At 37.3% G+C, this 18,772-nt stretch overlaps 2 protein-coding genes across 5 annotated transcripts in view; one reads left to right on the forward strand and one right to left on the reverse strand.

The window, feature by feature from the left end:
• KLHL3 (kelch like family member 3) overlaps positions 1 to 18,772 on the reverse strand; it is a 279,066-nt gene that overhangs the window by 258,818 nt on the left and 1,476 nt on the right. The gene's annotated exons all lie outside the window — the stretch shown is intronic.
• On the forward strand, positions 1,602 to 18,765 carry MYOT (myotilin). The gene is made up of 9 exons (XM_002815919.5): positions 1,602 to 1,957; positions 6,780 to 6,930; positions 8,435 to 8,536; positions 11,731 to 11,780; positions 12,889 to 13,021; positions 14,307 to 14,514; positions 16,963 to 17,128; positions 17,778 to 17,911; positions 18,127 to 18,765. The coding sequence occupies exons 1-9, from the start codon at positions 1,602 to 1,604 to the stop codon at positions 18,297 to 18,299; spliced, it is 1,473 nt and encodes a 490-aa protein (XP_002815965.3). The 3' UTR covers positions 18,300 to 18,765.

Genomic DNA, 18,772 nt, shown 5'->3' on the forward strand with positions numbered 1-18,772 from the left:
GTTTTAATTTAACTCTAAACTACATAGGCAACTTTGAAATACTATTTTTTGAAGGTATCCTATTATTTAGGATGAAACTGTTTGGTCTGGAAAAGTTTTATTAACATTTTATCCGAGACAGTAACTAAAATAATTACAAGACTTCGTTTCAATGATGACAAACAATTTGGTTGATTTTTCAGTTAAAAGTTTGATTTGTCATTATCTCAGTATTGGCTTATACTATATGAAACAAAATAGGCAAATGTATTTTGAATCAATTTATCTGATATTTTCAATGAAAACAGGATTAGTGTTAAAACAATTTATAGGGCTAGTCTTTGTGTGTAATGTCTATATATAGTCCCGCTTAGGTTTACCATACTAATGGAAAAAAACTCAGAGGCAAATATAATCCTTCAAGGTTGATTTTCATGGCAAATGTTTCATCTAAGAAAAAATGAGGATGTACTGTAGGAAGGCAGGAGGCCCACTACAGAGCTAAGTAGGAGGAATGGCACCTGTCTTTTCTTGGTAACGTATAGACTAGTTTCATATATGTCTTATTTACTTCTATGCTTCCTGTTTGCCATTTGAAAAGAAAAAGTAAAAGCGCTAAAGCAATTTCAAAATTAGTCTGAGATCTCCAAAGGTGTGGCAAAAAAAAAAAAAAGAAAAAAAAGACCAAAAAACAAAATTAGTCTAAAATACATACTAAACAAATAATAAAAAGTAAAACTCTAAATCATTAAACGAACATCAAGACCAACAACTAGGAAGTATAATCTAAAAATAACAGAATTATAAGGTATGATTCTGTTTAAAAATACATAATAAAAACAGAAAAATGTATAAGTGGCTCTGGAATGCAGCCTGTAACATATATTCTACACAAACATATACACATAGTCACTCCTTAATTAATATCTAGTTTACTAATATGGTCAATTTGGAATCAAGGAGAGACAAAGAAGCAGTGAATTGTAAGGTTAAAAAGCAATCCGCTCAGCTGGGTGCAGTGGCTCATACCTGTAACCCCAGCACTAAGGGAGGCTGAGGTGGGAGGATTGCTTGCGGCTAGGAGTTTAAGACCAGTCTAGGCAACATAGTGAAACCCTGTCTCTATTAAAAAAAAAAAAGAAAGAAAGAAAAAAAGAAAAATTAGCCAGGCGTGGTGGCTTATATGTGTAGTCCTTACTCTGGAGGGTGCAGTGGAAGGATCACTTGTGCCCAGGAGTTAGAGGGGCTATAGTGAGCTATGATCGCCTGGGCGATTAAGCAAGACACACACACACACAAAAGGAAGGAAGGAAAGAAAGGAAAAGAAAAAGCACATAAGATCTGAAAGATGTCAAATAAACAATGTTATTGTTTAAGCAAATATTGTAACAATTATTTTCTCCTTTTGAAGGAACAATATTCTTCAAGAGAAGCTCACTCTACCAAAGCCAGGAGCACAGTATTCTCAGGATCTCAACAAGGAAGAGCAGACCAAGGTTGCTTCTGATTCCTTACAACCTTCCATAATTCCAGGCTTGTGGCCCCAAATTCAGGGCCCCACCCTTCCAGGAACAAATCATTATAGTAATAACTTGCCTTCATCCTCCATATACCAACTAAGCATGTTTAACTATGAACGTCCAAAACACTTCATCCAGTCCCAAAACCCATGTGGCTCCAGATTGCAGCCTCCTGGACCAGAAACCTCCAGCTTCTCTAGCCAGACCAAACAGTCTTCCATTATCATCCAGCCCCGCCAGTGTACAGAGCAAAGATTTTCTGCCTCCTCAACACTGAGCTCTCACATCACCATGTCCTCCTCTGCTTTCCCTGCTTCTCCCCAGCAGCCTGCTGGCTCCAACCCAGGCCAAAGGGTTACAACCACCTATAACCAGTCCCCAGCCAGCTTCCTCAGCTCCATATTACCATCACAGCCTGATTACAATAGCAGTAAAATCCCTTCCGCTATGGATTCCAAGTAAGTGAATTTTTATATACCGCATGTACAGTGAACTTATATCTGAGGAGTTTGCGAGGGGGTAGGAGTTTTGGGGGTAGGCTGCAGTTCATTCTTTACTATCTAAAAAGGCAATGTGACCTTACAGTCTCATTCCATAGCTCTACTAGAACATGCTGAACCAGGGTACTGGCAATAAGAGGTCATCTGACCATTCTCCAGTGTCCAGGCTGCGCTGAATCCAATTACCTATTACCCCATAAAATTATTTACCCATTATTTTCCATCTTTGAAAAAAATAATTTCTCACATACCAAAGAACAATGAACTTTTCCTTTAGTTCTAAGCTAAGCTCCTCATGCTGTAAATTTAATTCCTCTGGTTCTGGGCTTGGTTAAGATGAACACCTGTCTGCTCTTCTTCAGATAGGATTTCCTCTCACATAAGCAGAGGCTATTAAGTTTCTTCTCAGTCTTTTCTTCCTATCCCTTTTCCCCTCTAATCCTGAATATCCACTTGGCTGAAAAATTTTTAAAGTAACAAATAAAAAAATCTGGAACTCAGACCCTGGAATGTATACATTTTCCTTACTCTGATCAGAAGAAGGAAGGCCTGAATAGATGAAGGCTTATGACCTTAAGGTTTCATTTGGTAATTAAAATCACACCTTGTTCAAATTAGTTGGGTTGATCTAAATACAGGGACTAATACTGAGGCCTTATGCAAACATGTGCTATTTCCACTACCCTAAGACTGTCCTAGGAGAACCTAGTATGAAAAAGGAGATGGCGGTTATGCTTTTTTTAAAACATGAACTGAATACCTTGTGCTTATGCAAACTAAAGGCTATCAGCTTTCCTGTTCCTTGGCTGGCTGGAACATCAGAGAATTAAATCAGAGGTATCTCAAAAATTGTCTGATGGAATATGTTTTGTTGCAGGCTTACTAATACATTCACTCAACTCTGCTAATTTCTCGCAGTCTTCTCTAGAGGCTAATTTTTCTACAAACTCCTATTATTGGTGACAACTTTGGAAATCTAGTTGAACTACCTATAGCAATTCAACTTGCAAAAAAAAACCTTTTCAATATTTTAAAAAATAAAAATCAGGAAAACCAAAAACATTTGTTAGAATCCTACAGATATTAAGTTGAACCATTTGAAATGGCTAATAGTCAACTGTTTTTGACCTACAAAAATGGCATGCTCACAGGTTTAACCTAATATTTTAAAAGGATGTTTTTAATAATTGAGAGCCCTTTCTTTCTCTTCCCTCCCAAATTCCCTTTATATTTATAATATATAGATCTTTCTTGGTTATATTTACCCAGATGATCATTTTCCATCTAGCTTTCTATTATTTCCATATTTCCTATATTAGCATTTTAAAATCTAAAAGAATTTTTTGTTTTTCTTAGTAAAGTCTTTCAATCATATTTCAAATTACTGCCCAGAAAAGAAAGTTATCAAAGACTTAAGATAAGAGAAAGAAAGGCAAAAACATAAGAAATAAAGCCTAGGAGGTCCCCAAACCAGAGATCAAAGATCCACTTTAGCTGTTCCATTTTCAGCAACCACAGATAACTCTTTAATCTTCCCATAGCTACTTGATACCCATTTCGTGTCCAGCTGTACAGAGTGGAAAGCCCTGGCCCTTTGAACATTTGTGCACAACTCCCTCATTGTTATGATGGGCTCCAGTTTGCCCTGACTTCCAAAATAATCCCTTGGATTCTGACCTAGAGAAATTTGAAAGCTTTATTTAGATTTTCATCAATAGGAAGCTCTTAGGCAAACATTTTACCCAGTTGATCAAACCACAGACTGAAAATTGAGGGGAACCCAATTGTTCCTTCCAAAAGGCTTGCTATGTGAAATTCAGCAAGCACTTTACCTACCCAGTGCTTCAATTTTCTGGTCTGTAGCAATATTAAAGAGTTAGGTAATTAATGATAGAGAAAGGATCTATAAAGCGGTGTGCAAATGTACTATTAGTTTGTAAATGGGAACATTTATCAAGTCGTAACACTTAATCCACCGAAACTGGGAATAATGAGAGTATTCAGTGAACAAAGTGACTGAGGTTACATGTACATCAGTGATTCTCAGGATTGGTTTGATAATCCTTCAGAATTTCTCAGATATATTCAGAATTTCCCAGATATGACAAGTCTAAAAACAATTATTTAACGCTAATTCATGTTAACAAATGTGTGACTTATAAAGATGGTAAGCTAGCATTTTAAAAAAAACAGTAGGCTAGGCCAGGCGTGGCTCACACCTGTAATCCCAGCACTTTGGGAGGCCAAGGTGGACGGATCACCCGAGGTCAGGAGTTTGAGACCAGCCTGGCCAACATGGTGAAACCCTGTCTCTACTAAACAAAATACAAAAAAATTAGCAGGGTGTTGTGGCAGGCGCCTGTAATCCCAGCTACTTGGGAGGCTGAGGCATGAGAATCGCTTGAACCCGGGAGACAGAGAGAGGCAGAGGTTGCAGTGAGCCAAGTCCATGCCATTGCACTCCAGCCTGGACAACAAGAATGAAACTCCGCCTCAAAAAAAAAAGTGGGCTATTATAATTCCATACAATTGAAAAAATATGAGATCTATAAGGCCAAAGAGATTTTGCCACTTTGATCTAGGAATTCAATCTTTAAAAAAAAATCGCTATTTTAAAAAACACTTTGTTTGGCTATTAACTGAACAAATCAGACTTTAAAGATTTATATAGACAACCATGAAGATCTTAAGACCTGAAATGTCAGGAAAGGAAATATGTATCATCAGCTTTCAATAGTGTCCTGAATACTACGAAAATCACTCATTCACTCAACTGATAGTATCTCCTATACCCATGCTCTGCGTTCGTGGATATAAATGATATAAGAAATAAGACATATTTTTTCTCCAGAATGTTTACAATCTAATGATTACTAACCAAGTTCCCAAAGCCAGTAAAAATTAAAACTCTGGCCTACTTGGAGGAAATACATTTCTACTTAGCTCACAAGTCCTTTTAATGATCCTTGAGAATATTTGGAAAGGATCATTTCAGAGAAGAGACCAAGATTGTCTCATCTGGATAGCCAGAGAACATTTATTATAATAATGGTAAAATACTCATTGAGGGCAGTGGCTAGTTTCCTCACATTAAATAGATTAATAAAGATTAGTCCCTGCAGGCCGGGTGAGGTGGCTCAAGCCTGTAATCCCAGCACTTTGGGAGGCCCAGGCAGGCAAATTACCAGAGGTCAGCAGTTTGAGACCAGCCTGGCCAACATGGCAAAACCCCGTCTCTACTAAAAATTCAAAAATTAGCCGAGCATGGTGGCAGGTGCCTGTAATCCCAGCTACTTGGGAGGCTGAGACAGGAGAATCACCTGAACCCGGGAGGCAGAGGTTGCAGTGAGCCGAGATTGCGCCACTGCACTCCAGCCTGGGCAACAGAGCAGGACTCCCATCTCAAAAAAATAAATAAAAATTAAAAATAAAGATTAGCCCCTGCAGGACTCTAAATGGATAAACTAGGTAAAAACTGAATAAAGCACTGTGATACATTTAAGCTACCTAACAGATCTAAAAATACAGGACTCTCTAAATACCACCCTATCCTCTATCAGAATCAACAAGGGAAATACGGGAGGGGCAAGGACATCCTAGAAAAAATTTAGGATCAAAATTTGAAATAAAGACTTTATTTGCTTTTTTTCCAGTTTACATTTCTTTCTCCTTCCTCAAATTATCCCATTCTTTCTCTAAAAATCACTTCAGCAGTATTGAAGAAACTGTCATTACTTTAGAAGTTATTTGCTGTTATATAGTGCCATACTTGGATTTTCTAGAATTTGAAATGAATAGGAATTGGAAATTACAGGAAAGTCAATGACTGTGTAAACAGTAGACTCCATTCAAAGCAAAAGATTATTCACTAAAAGCCAGTGGTGTGCTGGTAAATGTCTAACAATCATTGGACGAAAGAGCCATTATTTGTGATATTTACCGATTTCCCTGGTGTAAATATTTCCACCACAACCAATTTCAAACTATAACATGAAATCACAGGAAGCTGGGAAAAGATGCTAAAAATCAGCCCATATGAACCAGCTCCAGCACACCACCACTTAATATCTACCCATAAATCAAACACGAAATTCGGTCATCGTAGCTATAATAAAGAACAAAATTATGTCCTTTGCAGCAACACGGATGCAGCTTGAGGCCATTATCCTAAGCAAACTAACACAGAAACAGAAAATAAAATAGAGCATGTTCTCATTTATAAGTGGGAGCTAAACCCTGGGTACATATGAACACAAAGATGAAAACAATAAACACTGGAGATCCCAAAAGCAGAAAGCAGGGAAGGAGGTGGAAAAGGGTTCAAAAACTACCTATCAGGTACTATGTTCACCTCTTGGGTGACAGAATCATTAGAAGGCCAAACCCCAGCATCATACAATATACCCATGTAACAAACATGCACATGTACTCCCAGAATCTAAAAAAAATTTTGTTAAAGAAATTAGTCATAAGATTGGAAGAGTTCTCAAGCTGCCATTAACTAGACTTACTCTCACATTCCCTAGGGAAGATCTTCAAGGAAGGACATACTCCTTATGTCTAATCTAAATTCTTCCTTCTGACACTTAATTTCCATTTGCCAAAAGGAAAAAAAAAAGATAGTAACCATTCTTATAAAATATTTCTTGACTGTTATTAGGGCAATTTGTTTTTAATAATACTAGTAGTACTAAGTGGTAAACTCAACATATCTAAAGGTAATTTGCAAAATGAGGCCAAGACCTTCTTTTTAAAAATCTTTTCTTTTTCCTTTTTAAAGCTATCAACAGTCCTCAGCTGGCCAACCTGTAAATGCTAAGCCCACACCAAGAACTCCTGATCACGAAATACAAGGATCAAAAGAAGCTTTGATTCAAGATTTGGAAAGAAAGCTGAAATGCAAGGACACCCTTCTTCATAATGGAAATCAAGTGGGCAAGATGTCTATTTTGTACAAAAGGCCAATTAAACTATAAAATCTAATTTTAATAAGGAAGTTCTATCTCACACATCTAGGTCCATATATCAACAAGGAATAAGATTATCTAAAAAGAAGGAATATTTGGGCCCTATTCCATTTCTCTCTGCATGAAATCGCCTCTTGGTTTACAGTAGTAAAATAATGAAGCAAATGAAAAATGTATCTGAATGGTTTAATGAAATTTTTGTTATTAAATATTACCCTCTCATAAAATATGTCTGATGCCCAAATAACTATTAGGAATTACTGTCAAGTCAACTTAGTGTACTTTGATGTATAATATTGACAGGTAATTATAGCCATAATTCTTATCATGTAGTCCTTATTGTGTATATTATATTAGTAACTTATCTTTAAACAGTACTATATGCCTTTAATACAAATACATTTAGCCTATCAGTTGGACTGCTCTCAATCAGAAGTTAGTACAATCAAATATTCAGTGCTCATTTAATAAAAGTTACTTCTGGCTGGGTGCAGTGGCTCATGTCTGTAATCCCAGCACTTTGGGAGGCCAAGGCAGGTGGATCACCAAAGGTTAGGAGTCCGAGAACAGCCTGATCAATATGGTGAAATCCTATCTCTACTAAAAATAAAAAATTAGCCAGGTGTGGTGGCATGCACCTGTAGTTCCAGCTACTTAGGAGGCTGAGAAAGGAGAATTGCTTGAACCCAGGAGGCGTAGGTTGCCATGAGCTGAGATTGTGCCACTGCACTCCAGCCTGGGCGACAGAGTGAGACTCTGTTTCAAAAATTAATTAATTAAAATTAAATAAAAATTACTTCTGAATGTGAGCACATGAAGTATTATATTCAAAAACAAAGCTGACTGGAACATGCAAAACAACAGAGGAAAGGGTTGAATTTCCCTTTACTTAGGAGATCCTTATTTAAGAGCAATTATGCTTGCCTGTCATAGGAGCAAAAAGAAAGCCTAAGTGAACCTTTACTGCAAGTGAGGGAAATGGTACTAGAATAGAAGGAAAATGCTTTGAATGGAAGAAAAAACTTTAAAAAAAAAATAGAATCAGCCAAGCGCAGTGGCTCACGCCTATAATCCCAGCACTTGGGGAGGCCGAGGCGGGTGGATCACAAGGTCAGGAGATCAAGACCATCCTGGCTAACACGGTGAAACCCCGTCTCTACTAAAAATACAAAAAATTAGCTGGGCATGGTGGCAGGCGCCTGTAGTCCCAGCTACTCAGGAGGCTGAGGCAGGAGAATGGCGTGAACCCAGGAGGCGGAGGTTGCAGTGAGCCGAGATCGTGCCACTGCACTCCAGCCTGGGCGACAGAGTAAGACTCCGTCTCAAAAAAAAAAAAAACATAGACTCTATCATTCAATAGATAGAACTATGCTTCTTTGAAGTTCTGACCTATAGTAGTGGTTTTAAGGTAAACTTGTACAAACATCTTTTATTAAATCTAATAACTGTCTCAATAAATTCTCTAAAGCGTCTAACATATGAAGAGAAGATGGCTCGCAGATTGCTAGGACCACAGAATGCAGCTGCCGTATTTCAAACTCAGGATGACAGTGGTGCACAAGACTCGCAGGTAAATTAAAATGCTCTAAGTGGAGTATTTTTATTCTGTGCGATTTTTAAATGTCTGCTTTTCTAAATGCTTATAAATAGCATCTGAAATAAAAGTCGGTCAGTTCCATCCACCACTGGATACATAAAGAGGCCATGATAAACATATATACATAATTTTACCACATTTTACCCCATTTTCTAGTAGTTCTAATACCTGGATACACAACGTCACAAAATCAAAACACAAGAAGTCTAATGGTATTATTTTTTATCAGGACATTTATGGGTCAGTTAGACCTAGGACTCTCTATAGTGTCTACACGGACAGGGAATATATGGGTTGTGAACCTCCAATAGGACAGAAATTAAGATTATAAATGAAAGTAATTATAACCTTTCTCATAAGCCGTTTAACATTTCAATGTTTTAAAATATACTTGTGGTACTAATGAAACATCCAATTCCTTCTGTTATATTCCCGTTTTCAAAAAATGCTTTCTGAAAACCAAAAAAAACCCCTCATGAGTAATTGTTCTAAGATTAACAAATGTATCCTTTCCAAGAAGGGATTAACTTTATGGTGGCACATCCCACAGGTTTGCACCTGATCAATTTTTTTTTTTTTTTTTTTTTTTTTTTAATTTGAGACAGTTTTGCTCTGTCACCCAGGCAGGCTGGAGTGCAGTGGCGCAATCTCAGCTCACTGCAAACTCCACCTCCTGGGTTCAAGTGATTCTCCTGCCTCAGCCTCTCAAGTAGCTGGGATTACAGGCGCACACCATCAGGCCCAGCTAAGTTTTGTATTTTTAGTAGAGATGGGGTTTCACCACGTTGGCCAGGCTGGAACGCCTCGGCCTCCAAAAGTGCTAGGATTACAGGCATGAGCCACCACGCCTGGCCTCAACTTGATTTTAACAAGTAAACTTAACCCCAAAGAAAAATGTACAGTTAGTGGCTGGGCACAGTGGCTCACGCCTGTAATCCCAGCACTTTTGGAGGCTGAGGTGGGTGGATCACGAGGTCAAGAGATCGAGGGGATCCTGGCCAACATGGTGAAACCCAGTCTCCATTAAAAATACGAAAATTAGCTGGGCGTGGTGGCCCGCGCCTGTAGTCCCAGCTACTCAGGAGGCTGAGGCAGAAGAATCGCTTGAACCTGTGAGATGGAGGTTGCAGTGAGCCAAAATCGCACCACTGCACTCCAGCCTGGGTGAGAGAGAGAGACTCCATCTCAAACACAAAAAAGAAAAAAGAAAAATGTTCAGTTGGACAGGTAGACTGAATGTTAACACTCTTTCTTCCTTCGTAGTTACCTTCCATTCCCTCCAAAGAGTCCACAAGAAACTGGGAGCCAAAGAGATTAAACCAGGAACACAAGTATTCCTAGCTCCCAAATGTAGAAAACTGAAATTCAGTTTTTTTCCAACACCTACCTTCCAAATTCAAGTGATTCTCGTGCCTCAGACTCCCAAACAGATGGGACTTTAGGTGCACACACCGTGCTGGCTAATTTTTGTATTTTTTTAGCAGAGACAGTGATTTCACCATGTTACCCAGGCTGGTCTCAAACTCCTGAGCTCAAGTGATCTGCCTACCTCAGCCTCCCAAAGTGCTGGGATTACAAGCATGAGCCACCACACCTGGCCTTTGAAATTAAGTTTTTTGGTTCTGTTTGATGCAACTACACCTACTAAAAAGGATGGAAGAGGATCTACCAGAGCAAGAACTAGAAACTGAAAAGAGAAATTTATTTTTGGCTACTAAACAGTTCATGAATTTGTTCATTCAACTAATTTACATGGAGAATCTACTTGTATGTTGGGCTCTGCACTTGGTATGGAAGATTATAGCAAAAATGAGACACAAACTCATCACTATTAGGGGAATTACTCAAAGCAGTATTATACTGATGATGGTTGATCTTTTTTTTTTTTTTTTTTTTGAGACGGAGTCTTGCTCTGTCGCCCAGGCTGGAGTACAGTGGCGCAATCTCGGCTCACTGCAAGCTCCACCTCCCGGGTCCATGCCATTCTCCTGCCTCAGCCTCCCGAGTAGCTGGGACTACAGGCACCCGCCACCACACCCGGCTTTTTTTTTTTTTATTTTTTTTTTATTTTAGTAGAGACGGGGTTTCACCGTGTTAGCCAGGATGGTCTCGATCTCCTGACCTCATGATCCGCCTGCCTCAGCCTCCCAAAGTGCTAGGATTACAGGCGTGAGCCACTGTGCCCAGCCTGGATATTTTTAATTGGATTACTTTTACTTTACTGAAAAATTAGTTGATTTGTTTGATCACTGAGTTGACCAGTTGCTTTGATATTTTGCTTAGAGAACCTTAAGGCTAGCCAAAAATTGTTACAGAGTTGTAAGACTTTTGCCTTAAAAATGACAAAATACATTAGCTAAATAGATTCATCCCAAAGCAAATTATTTGTACTCAGATTTTGTGTGCTCCTACACAGCTTTGGATAGGGACTGTGTTTTCCACTTTGTATCTCCCACTGTGCTAAGCACAGTGAAATGCAAAATACACACTACTTAATCAATTAGTTCTCATAATTTTCATAAATCCCTGATTTTATTCTCAAATAGAAATAATTTGCTGGTGTTCGGATATAAATCCTAAAAGATGTTTGCTTAACTATAACTTTATTAAACAGGAGTTAATGCTATTTTACAAAGCTTTTTCAAAGCTCTACACATACCTTTCGTGGAGTCCATCAGGATTTTGTGCCACGAGCTAAAAAGAGAAGAATTTTCCAGTCTAATATGTGTTTACTGCTGTTGGTGCCACTTTTGAGCAGCAGGCATAATACCCTGCAGCTACTGCCAATACAAGTGACTTCATGTCTATTCCTGTTTTACTAAAGGACAATCTGTACTCTGTGCTCCCATTTCAAATGCACCAGGGAGACACATCATCCTTTGTCATAAAATAGTCATCTGAAAAATGAACCACCATCAATTCCAAATCTAGCTAATTTTCATAAATAATACTTGTTGAATAGTCCTATTAATTCTGGGCTTCTTGCTAGAGTGGTAGTATGTTAGTGCACTGTACTTTAAGAGCTTAAAAGCTGAATATATACAACTTACCAGGGCTGTTCAAATACAGCCAAAATAGGAATGTTCCTTTCAACTATAACTACTTAATTCTGCTTCATTCAAGCTAACAATTGCATGTAAACATTCTTACTTTGTTTTAATTTCAAGCAACACAACTCAGAACATGCGCGACTGCAAGTTCCTACATCACAAGTAAGGTAAAAATTTTTTAATTTTAAAGAAATGTATGTTTTCCTATCTAAAATATTTTCAGCTTAAAAATGTAATATTTATAAAGCCCTCGAGCCTACTCTATACCTTTTAAAAAATACAATGTGTATTTTCTAATGTCTGAGAAGATGACCAAAATTTTGACGTTAATTATCAAAACTATCACAGGGGAATTTTTTAATGTTTTGGTCAAATAAGCCAGGATCATGCTTCTATATCAAACAATTTTCTCATAGCAGTGGAGACCCAATTATAATTATACAATCTTTGGTGGTAAGAATAATCTACTGGGTACTGGGCATTTTAATAGACCATTTCTTCATCAATTCATGGCACTGTAAAAGAGAAACTAAGATGTACAATTTGTACCAGATGTTTCTAAATTGCTACCATTTCTAATAGTCATCAAATACACCACAGGTAAATACAGCCCTAAGGCCTCTCTCCATTGTTATTACACTATCAGATCAAACAGTAGATTCTGTGGTTTCAAATTTGATGGCTAGGCTGGACGCAGTGGCTCACACCTGTAATCCCAGCACTTTGGAAGGCTGAGGTGGGTAGATCACCTGAGGTCAGGAGTTCAAGACCAGGCTGACCAACATAGTGAAACCCCATCTCTACTAAAAATACAAAATTAGCCAGGCGTAGCGGCACATGCCTGTAATCCCAGCTACTTGGGAGGCTGAGGCAGGAGAATCACTTGAACCCAAGAAGCGGAGGTTGGTATAACTGAAATACCACATCTCTGAATATAACTATATACATGTTCACACCACCACTATAGAAAAACGTCAAAAACTTAATTTGGATATTTTTATTTATTTATTTATTTTTGAGACAGACTCTCACTCTGTCATCCAGGCTGGAGTGCAGTGACGCAATCTTGGCTCACTGCAACCTCCGCCTCCCGGGTTCAAGCGATTCTCCTGCCTTAGCCTCCTGAGTGAGCTGAAATTGGGCCACTGTACTCCAGCCTGGGCAACAAGAGTGAAACTCCATTGAAAAAAAAAAATTGATGGCTAAACTATATTTGTGCAAAATGAAAAGCAATGATAATATTTACGCATAGTTGTTACCAAAATATTCTTGTAGAAGTAGATCAACCTCAAGGGGAGATGTGAATGATCAGGATGCAATCCAGGAGAAATTTTACCCACCACGTTTCATTCAAGTGCCAGAGAACATGTCGATTGACGAAGGAAGATTCTGCAGAATGGACTTCAAAGTAAGAGAAGAGTTCAAAAGTACTGGGGGAAAATTAACAATGGGATACTCAGTTTTGAAAAATGTGCTTTTCCTACTTCATAGCTTGCAAAGCAGTACGTACAATGGACAAGAACACAAATTCTGAAGTCAAACTGATGTGGGTTTGAATTCTGGCTCTGCCATCTTCCAGCTAAGCAACCTTAGACAAGTCATTTAACCTCTCTGTGCTTTTGTCTCCTCATCTGTAAAATGGGGTAACAAATACCCCAAAAAATTATGAGGATTAATTGAGTAAACAAGTATACCTAATAAATACTTTTATAAGTGAAGCTATCAGAACAATATAATTTCTAAAGTATAATGCCCTTTTTTTTTTTTTTTTTGAGACAGGGTCTTGCTCTGTCACCCAGGCTGGAGTGCAATGGCACAATCTCAGCTCACTGCAACCTGTCTCCCAGGCTCAAGCCATCATCCCACCTCAGCCTCCCTAGTAGCTGAAACTACAGACGTGTGCCACCATGCCCAGCTAGTCTAGAACTCCTGGGTTCAAGGCGATCCACTCACCTTGGCTTCCCAAAGTGCTGGGATTACAGGCGTGAGCCACTGTGCCCAGCCTTAAAGTAAAATGTCTCTCCAATTCTCCTCTATCAAGAAATTCAAGCCACCCTGCTTTCTCTTGGCCTAAAAGAGTCCCTCAGACTAGAAAAGCTCTTTAGAAGAGGTTATATTTTTATTATCCTTATTTTGGAGAACTTTTCCTTATAAAAATTTTTTTCCAGATTCCTTATGAACTCAAGTTAGTGTTAAAGCTTTGGATTCCATTGTTAACAGTTTATGTAAAAACACTTAACAAATTGCCATTTATATGCCAAACTATAGCTCAAGAACACTCTGTTTTAGAAAAATTACTCATTAGATCAGCAAGCCTCAAATATATGTGCCTCTGGGACTTCATTTGCAGTCACATTTAGCCAGAAAAGCAATATGACTTCTATATGCCTTATGGAAACCAATGTAACATAAATTAATGTTCTACATATAGTAATTAAGAGTTCATAAAGAGACTGAGGTTGCATGTAAAAGAGTTATGGTTTGAGACAGTCTAAAAATACTATATTAATTTCAAGGATCTTAATTTCCAATGTTTTGTTTAAAAAATTATAAATACCTTTTGAGCTCTTGCTTTGCATTTCAATCACAAACCCACTCAGATATGGGAACTGTTTAAATTCATATATGGACAAATAGGTTTCAGTGATGCAATACTTTAAAATTCTGCCATCTCCTTGTGTTTTTCTTTCTAGGTGAGCGGACTGCCAGCTCCTGATGTGTCATGGTATCTAAATGGAAGACCAGTTCAATCAGATGATTTGCACAAAATGATAGTGTCTGAGAAGGGTCTTCATTCACTTATCTTTGAAGTAGTCAGAGCTTCAGATGCAGGGGCTTATGCATGTGTTGCCAAGAATAGAGCAGGAGAAGCCACCTTCACCGTGCAGCTGGATGTCCTTGGTAAGCCTCCAAAGAGACTCTTGAGAATTTCTTAAAATCCAGAAGTATTGAAAAAAAGAAAGTATTTTAAAAGAAAAGCCCAGCAGACTTCATATTTAAGGTTAATGTCTACACAACCTATTGGAATGTCCGTTTTTATCTACAAACCACAGGAAAAAATATATATATATATACACACACATACACATATATATAGATATGTAAAGGAAAGTCAGTGAAACTAGAATGACAGATCTATCACCAAAGCTTTTCTGGAAAGAAAATAAATCATACAATTTTAGACAAACCAAATAAGGAAGCATAAGCATTTCTAGATGTAACTATAGAGTCTCAAAATGAAAGTCTTAGTCTAATCATTTCTCTGGTCTTTGTTTCTCCAAAATGAGGATAATAAAAATAACCAATCTGACTCATAATATCACAGAATTATCATAATCTGTCAAACGTTAAATACATAGTTTAAAAGTGAAGAGTAGGCTGGGTATAGTGACTCAGGCCTGTAATCCCAACACTTTAAGAGGCACCAAGGTGGAAGGATCACTTGAGCCAAGGAGTTTGAGACCAGCCAGGGTAACAAATAGCAAGATCTTCTTTGTCTCTACAAAAAATAAAAAAATTAGCTGGGCATAGTGGTGCACACCTATAGTCCCAGCTACTAGAGAGGCTAAGGCGGGAGGATCACTTGAGCCTGGAGTTTGAGGTTACAGTGAGCTATGATTGCACCACTGTACTCCGGCCTGGGTGACACAGTGAGACCTTGTTTAAAAAAATTTCTTAAAAAATCAAGAGTAAATATCAACTTTTAGCCTTAGACTATGTCCTTTTTACTAGGAAACAAATGTCTAATTATAACCAAAACAGGCCTACTTGCTTTAGAAAACAGGTATGGCTACATTTATGTCTCAAATCTGTCTTAAGTAGAGCAGTTCTTATAAAACTGGTGTCTGGTTTTTAAATTTTACACTTTAAATGCTTTAAATATACAAGTTGAGTATCCCTAATCCAAAAATCTGAAATCTTTAAGATGCTCCAAAATCGACATGACACACAAAGGAAGTGTTCATTAGAGCATTCTGGATTTTCAGGTTAAGGATACTCAACAAGCATAACGCTAATATTCTAAAATTTAAAAAAAATCAGAAATCCAAAACACTTCTGGTCCCAAGCATTTCAGATAATGGATACTCAACCCATACCATATTTTTAATACTTTAAGCCACTGTATATTGCATAAGAGATACTTTGCTATAATTCACTGTTTATTATACAAAAGTTTGATCAGGTTAAAGGATAAACTATTTTCTTGAGTTTATATTCTACCCAGATCAATACAAAATCTTTAAGATTATTCAATAATATACCAAAGGGCCTCAATCTCAGGGAAAAACTAGTGAGCTGGAAATTTTCAAAAACACATACAATTTAAGTGATTAAAGTTTAGGCAAATCCTATTTGTACCAATGGCTTCAGAAATACTACAGTAGTAGAGCTGAAAGAGATCTTGGCTGCCATCTGTTTAATCTCATTTCTCCTTCAGAAAAACCAGGGTTATGGTACTGAACTATCGTTTCCTCTCGCCCCTCAGGTAGCTGAAAATAAGGTCATAATAATTACTGATATTCCCATATTCCTTCAGAGTTTATAAAGTATCTCTTCGTTTATTATCTCATTTGTTCCTTACAATTATTTTGTGTGGTAGACACAACAGTCACTACTACCTGGATTTTTTTTTAAAACAATAGATAAAACTGAGACTCAGAGAAACTAAACAAAATTTTACCAATTTGGCATGGCTCATGGAGCCAATAGGTAATTTGAACCCAAGTTGTCTGATACTCTTTCCATCACTCATGCTGCCTCCCTGTAGATGAGATGATAAAGAATATAACTTAAATTTGGGCCAGGCGCAGTGGCTCATGACTGTAATACCAACACTTTAGGAGGCTGAGGTGGGCAGATCACTTGAGGCCAGGAGTTAGAGATCAGCCTGGCTAACATGGCAAAACCCCGTGTCCACTAAAAAAAATACAAAAATTAGTTGGGTGTGGTGCACGCCTGTAATCCCAGCTACTCAGGAGGCTGTGGCAGGAGAATTCCTTGAACCTGGGAGGCGGAGGTTGCAGTGAGCCAAGATCACGCCACTGCGCTTCAGCCTGGGCAAAAGAGCGAGATTCCATCTCAAAAAAAAAAAAAAAAAAAAGAATATGACTTAAGTTTGAATGAAATATAATTATCTGATTATCAATTCAATGAATCATTACATTAGAGTTTAGAATTCTGAATGGTATAACAAAATAGTATTGCATGTCTTTTTAACTAAAAGTTTCTTTCTGTTGCTGTTGCTTTTTAACATTTTAATATCAACATACAAATTTCATAATACCTTGGTTTGATTTAATACCTCTTTTATAATATTTCAAATACTTGAATTTTTGTATTAATATATAGCAAAAGAACATAAAAGAGCACCAATGTTTATCTACAAACCACAGAGCAAAAAAGTTTTAGAGGGAGATTCAGTGAAACTAGAATGCCAGATCTCGGCTATACCTCCACCAAAGCTTTTCTGGAAAAGAAATAATGAAATGGTGCAATTCAACACTGACCGAATAAGGTAGGATATGTATTTCTAGACTTACTATAGTTTATTTGGGTGAATCCAGTTATACTTTTTAACATGCATTATAAATGGCATGCATTTATCTCAATTTGTCTAGTTTTTAAAACACTAAAGAATAATATAATAAAATATATATTAGATAAAAATATAAGAAAACTTCAGTAAGCCAGATTCCACTAATCAGAAATGTAAGGCATAAAGTAGACTAGGATTTATCTTTTTATCAACGATGATGAAAGATGGCCCAAGGAAATAAATGACATAAGCAAGATTAAAGGGGGATGTTTTCTTTTCTTTTTCTTCTTTACAAAAAGCTTCAGCCTTTATTAAACAAAGGAGGAGGTAGGAGACAGATAAGGGAACAGGTCAGGACCCCTCCATTCCCCTATACATACGCATAAATACAAACACAGACACACGTGAGTGAATGACAGGGAACATCAGGGGACAGACTGAAGAGCAGAGGGAGACAGCACCCAAGGGGGGATGTTTAATTCAAGAAAACCAATAGCTATTTGGCAATAAATAGATACAGCTTTGGAACCTTCAAATTTTTTTTCTTCCTAGTCTGACTGTAGGTCAGAGACATCCACTTCACAGAAATAATTGCTGTACTTTCATTTCTTAAAAAAATTTTTTTCAGCTTATATCAAGATAACACTGGAAGAGTTACTTTACTGATAAAAGATGTAAACAAGAAAGATGCTGGGTGGTATACTGTGTCAGCAGTTAATGAAGCTGGAGTGACCACATGTAACACAAGATTAGACGTTACAGGTATGTCATACTATTAACCAAAGTATTATAAGGGATTTAACTAGGAAGATTTAATAAGAAATGCAAATCCCAGCAGAGTATAAAATTTGAGAGATTTTCCCCATATATAATCAGTTTTGGTTCTTTTTTCTTTTCCTGTCTGATAACAAATACCTAGTGTGACCAATTTGGTTAGAACAGGTTTTCTGAATCAACTTTTATGTGATCTATTTCAGCACGTCCAAACCAAACTCTTCCAGCTCCTAAGCAGTTACGGGTTCGACCAACATTCAGCAAATATTTAGCACTTAATGGGAAAGGTTTGAATGTAAAACAAGCTTTTAACCCAGAAGGAGAATTTCAGCGTTTGGCAGCTCAATCTGGACTCTATGAAAGTGAAGAACTTTAATAACTTTACCAACATTGGAAAACAGCCAACTACACCATTAGTAATATATTTGATTACTTTTTTTTGAAATTAATCCATAGCTGTATTAACAGATTATGGTTTCAATTAGTTAATATAGTTAATATATATTTATAATATTATTTATCCTTTGACTCTTGCACATTCTATGTACCCCTCCGATTTGTGAAGCCTACAGGAAATCTGGGTATATGGATTTGTAACTGTAGAAGACTATCTTAAAATACAGGATTTTAACATTTAAGTCATGCACATTTAACAATTACAGGTTATAAATTAGTATCAACTTTTTAAACACATCTAATGCTTGTAATAACGTTTACTGGTACTGCTTTCTAAATACTGTTTTACCCGTTTTCTCTTGTAGAAATACTAACGTGGTATAAATTATCTGAGTGTTCCACAGTTTTATGACAAAAGAGAATAAAATTCAAATATTTAAAATGGACTGTCTC

Source organism: Pongo abelii, chromosome 4, assembly GCF_028885655.2.
Source record: "Pongo abelii isolate AG06213 chromosome 4, NHGRI_mPonAbe1-v2.0_pri, whole genome shotgun sequence".
Taxonomy (NCBI): domain Eukaryota; kingdom Metazoa; phylum Chordata; class Mammalia; order Primates; family Hominidae; genus Pongo; species Pongo abelii.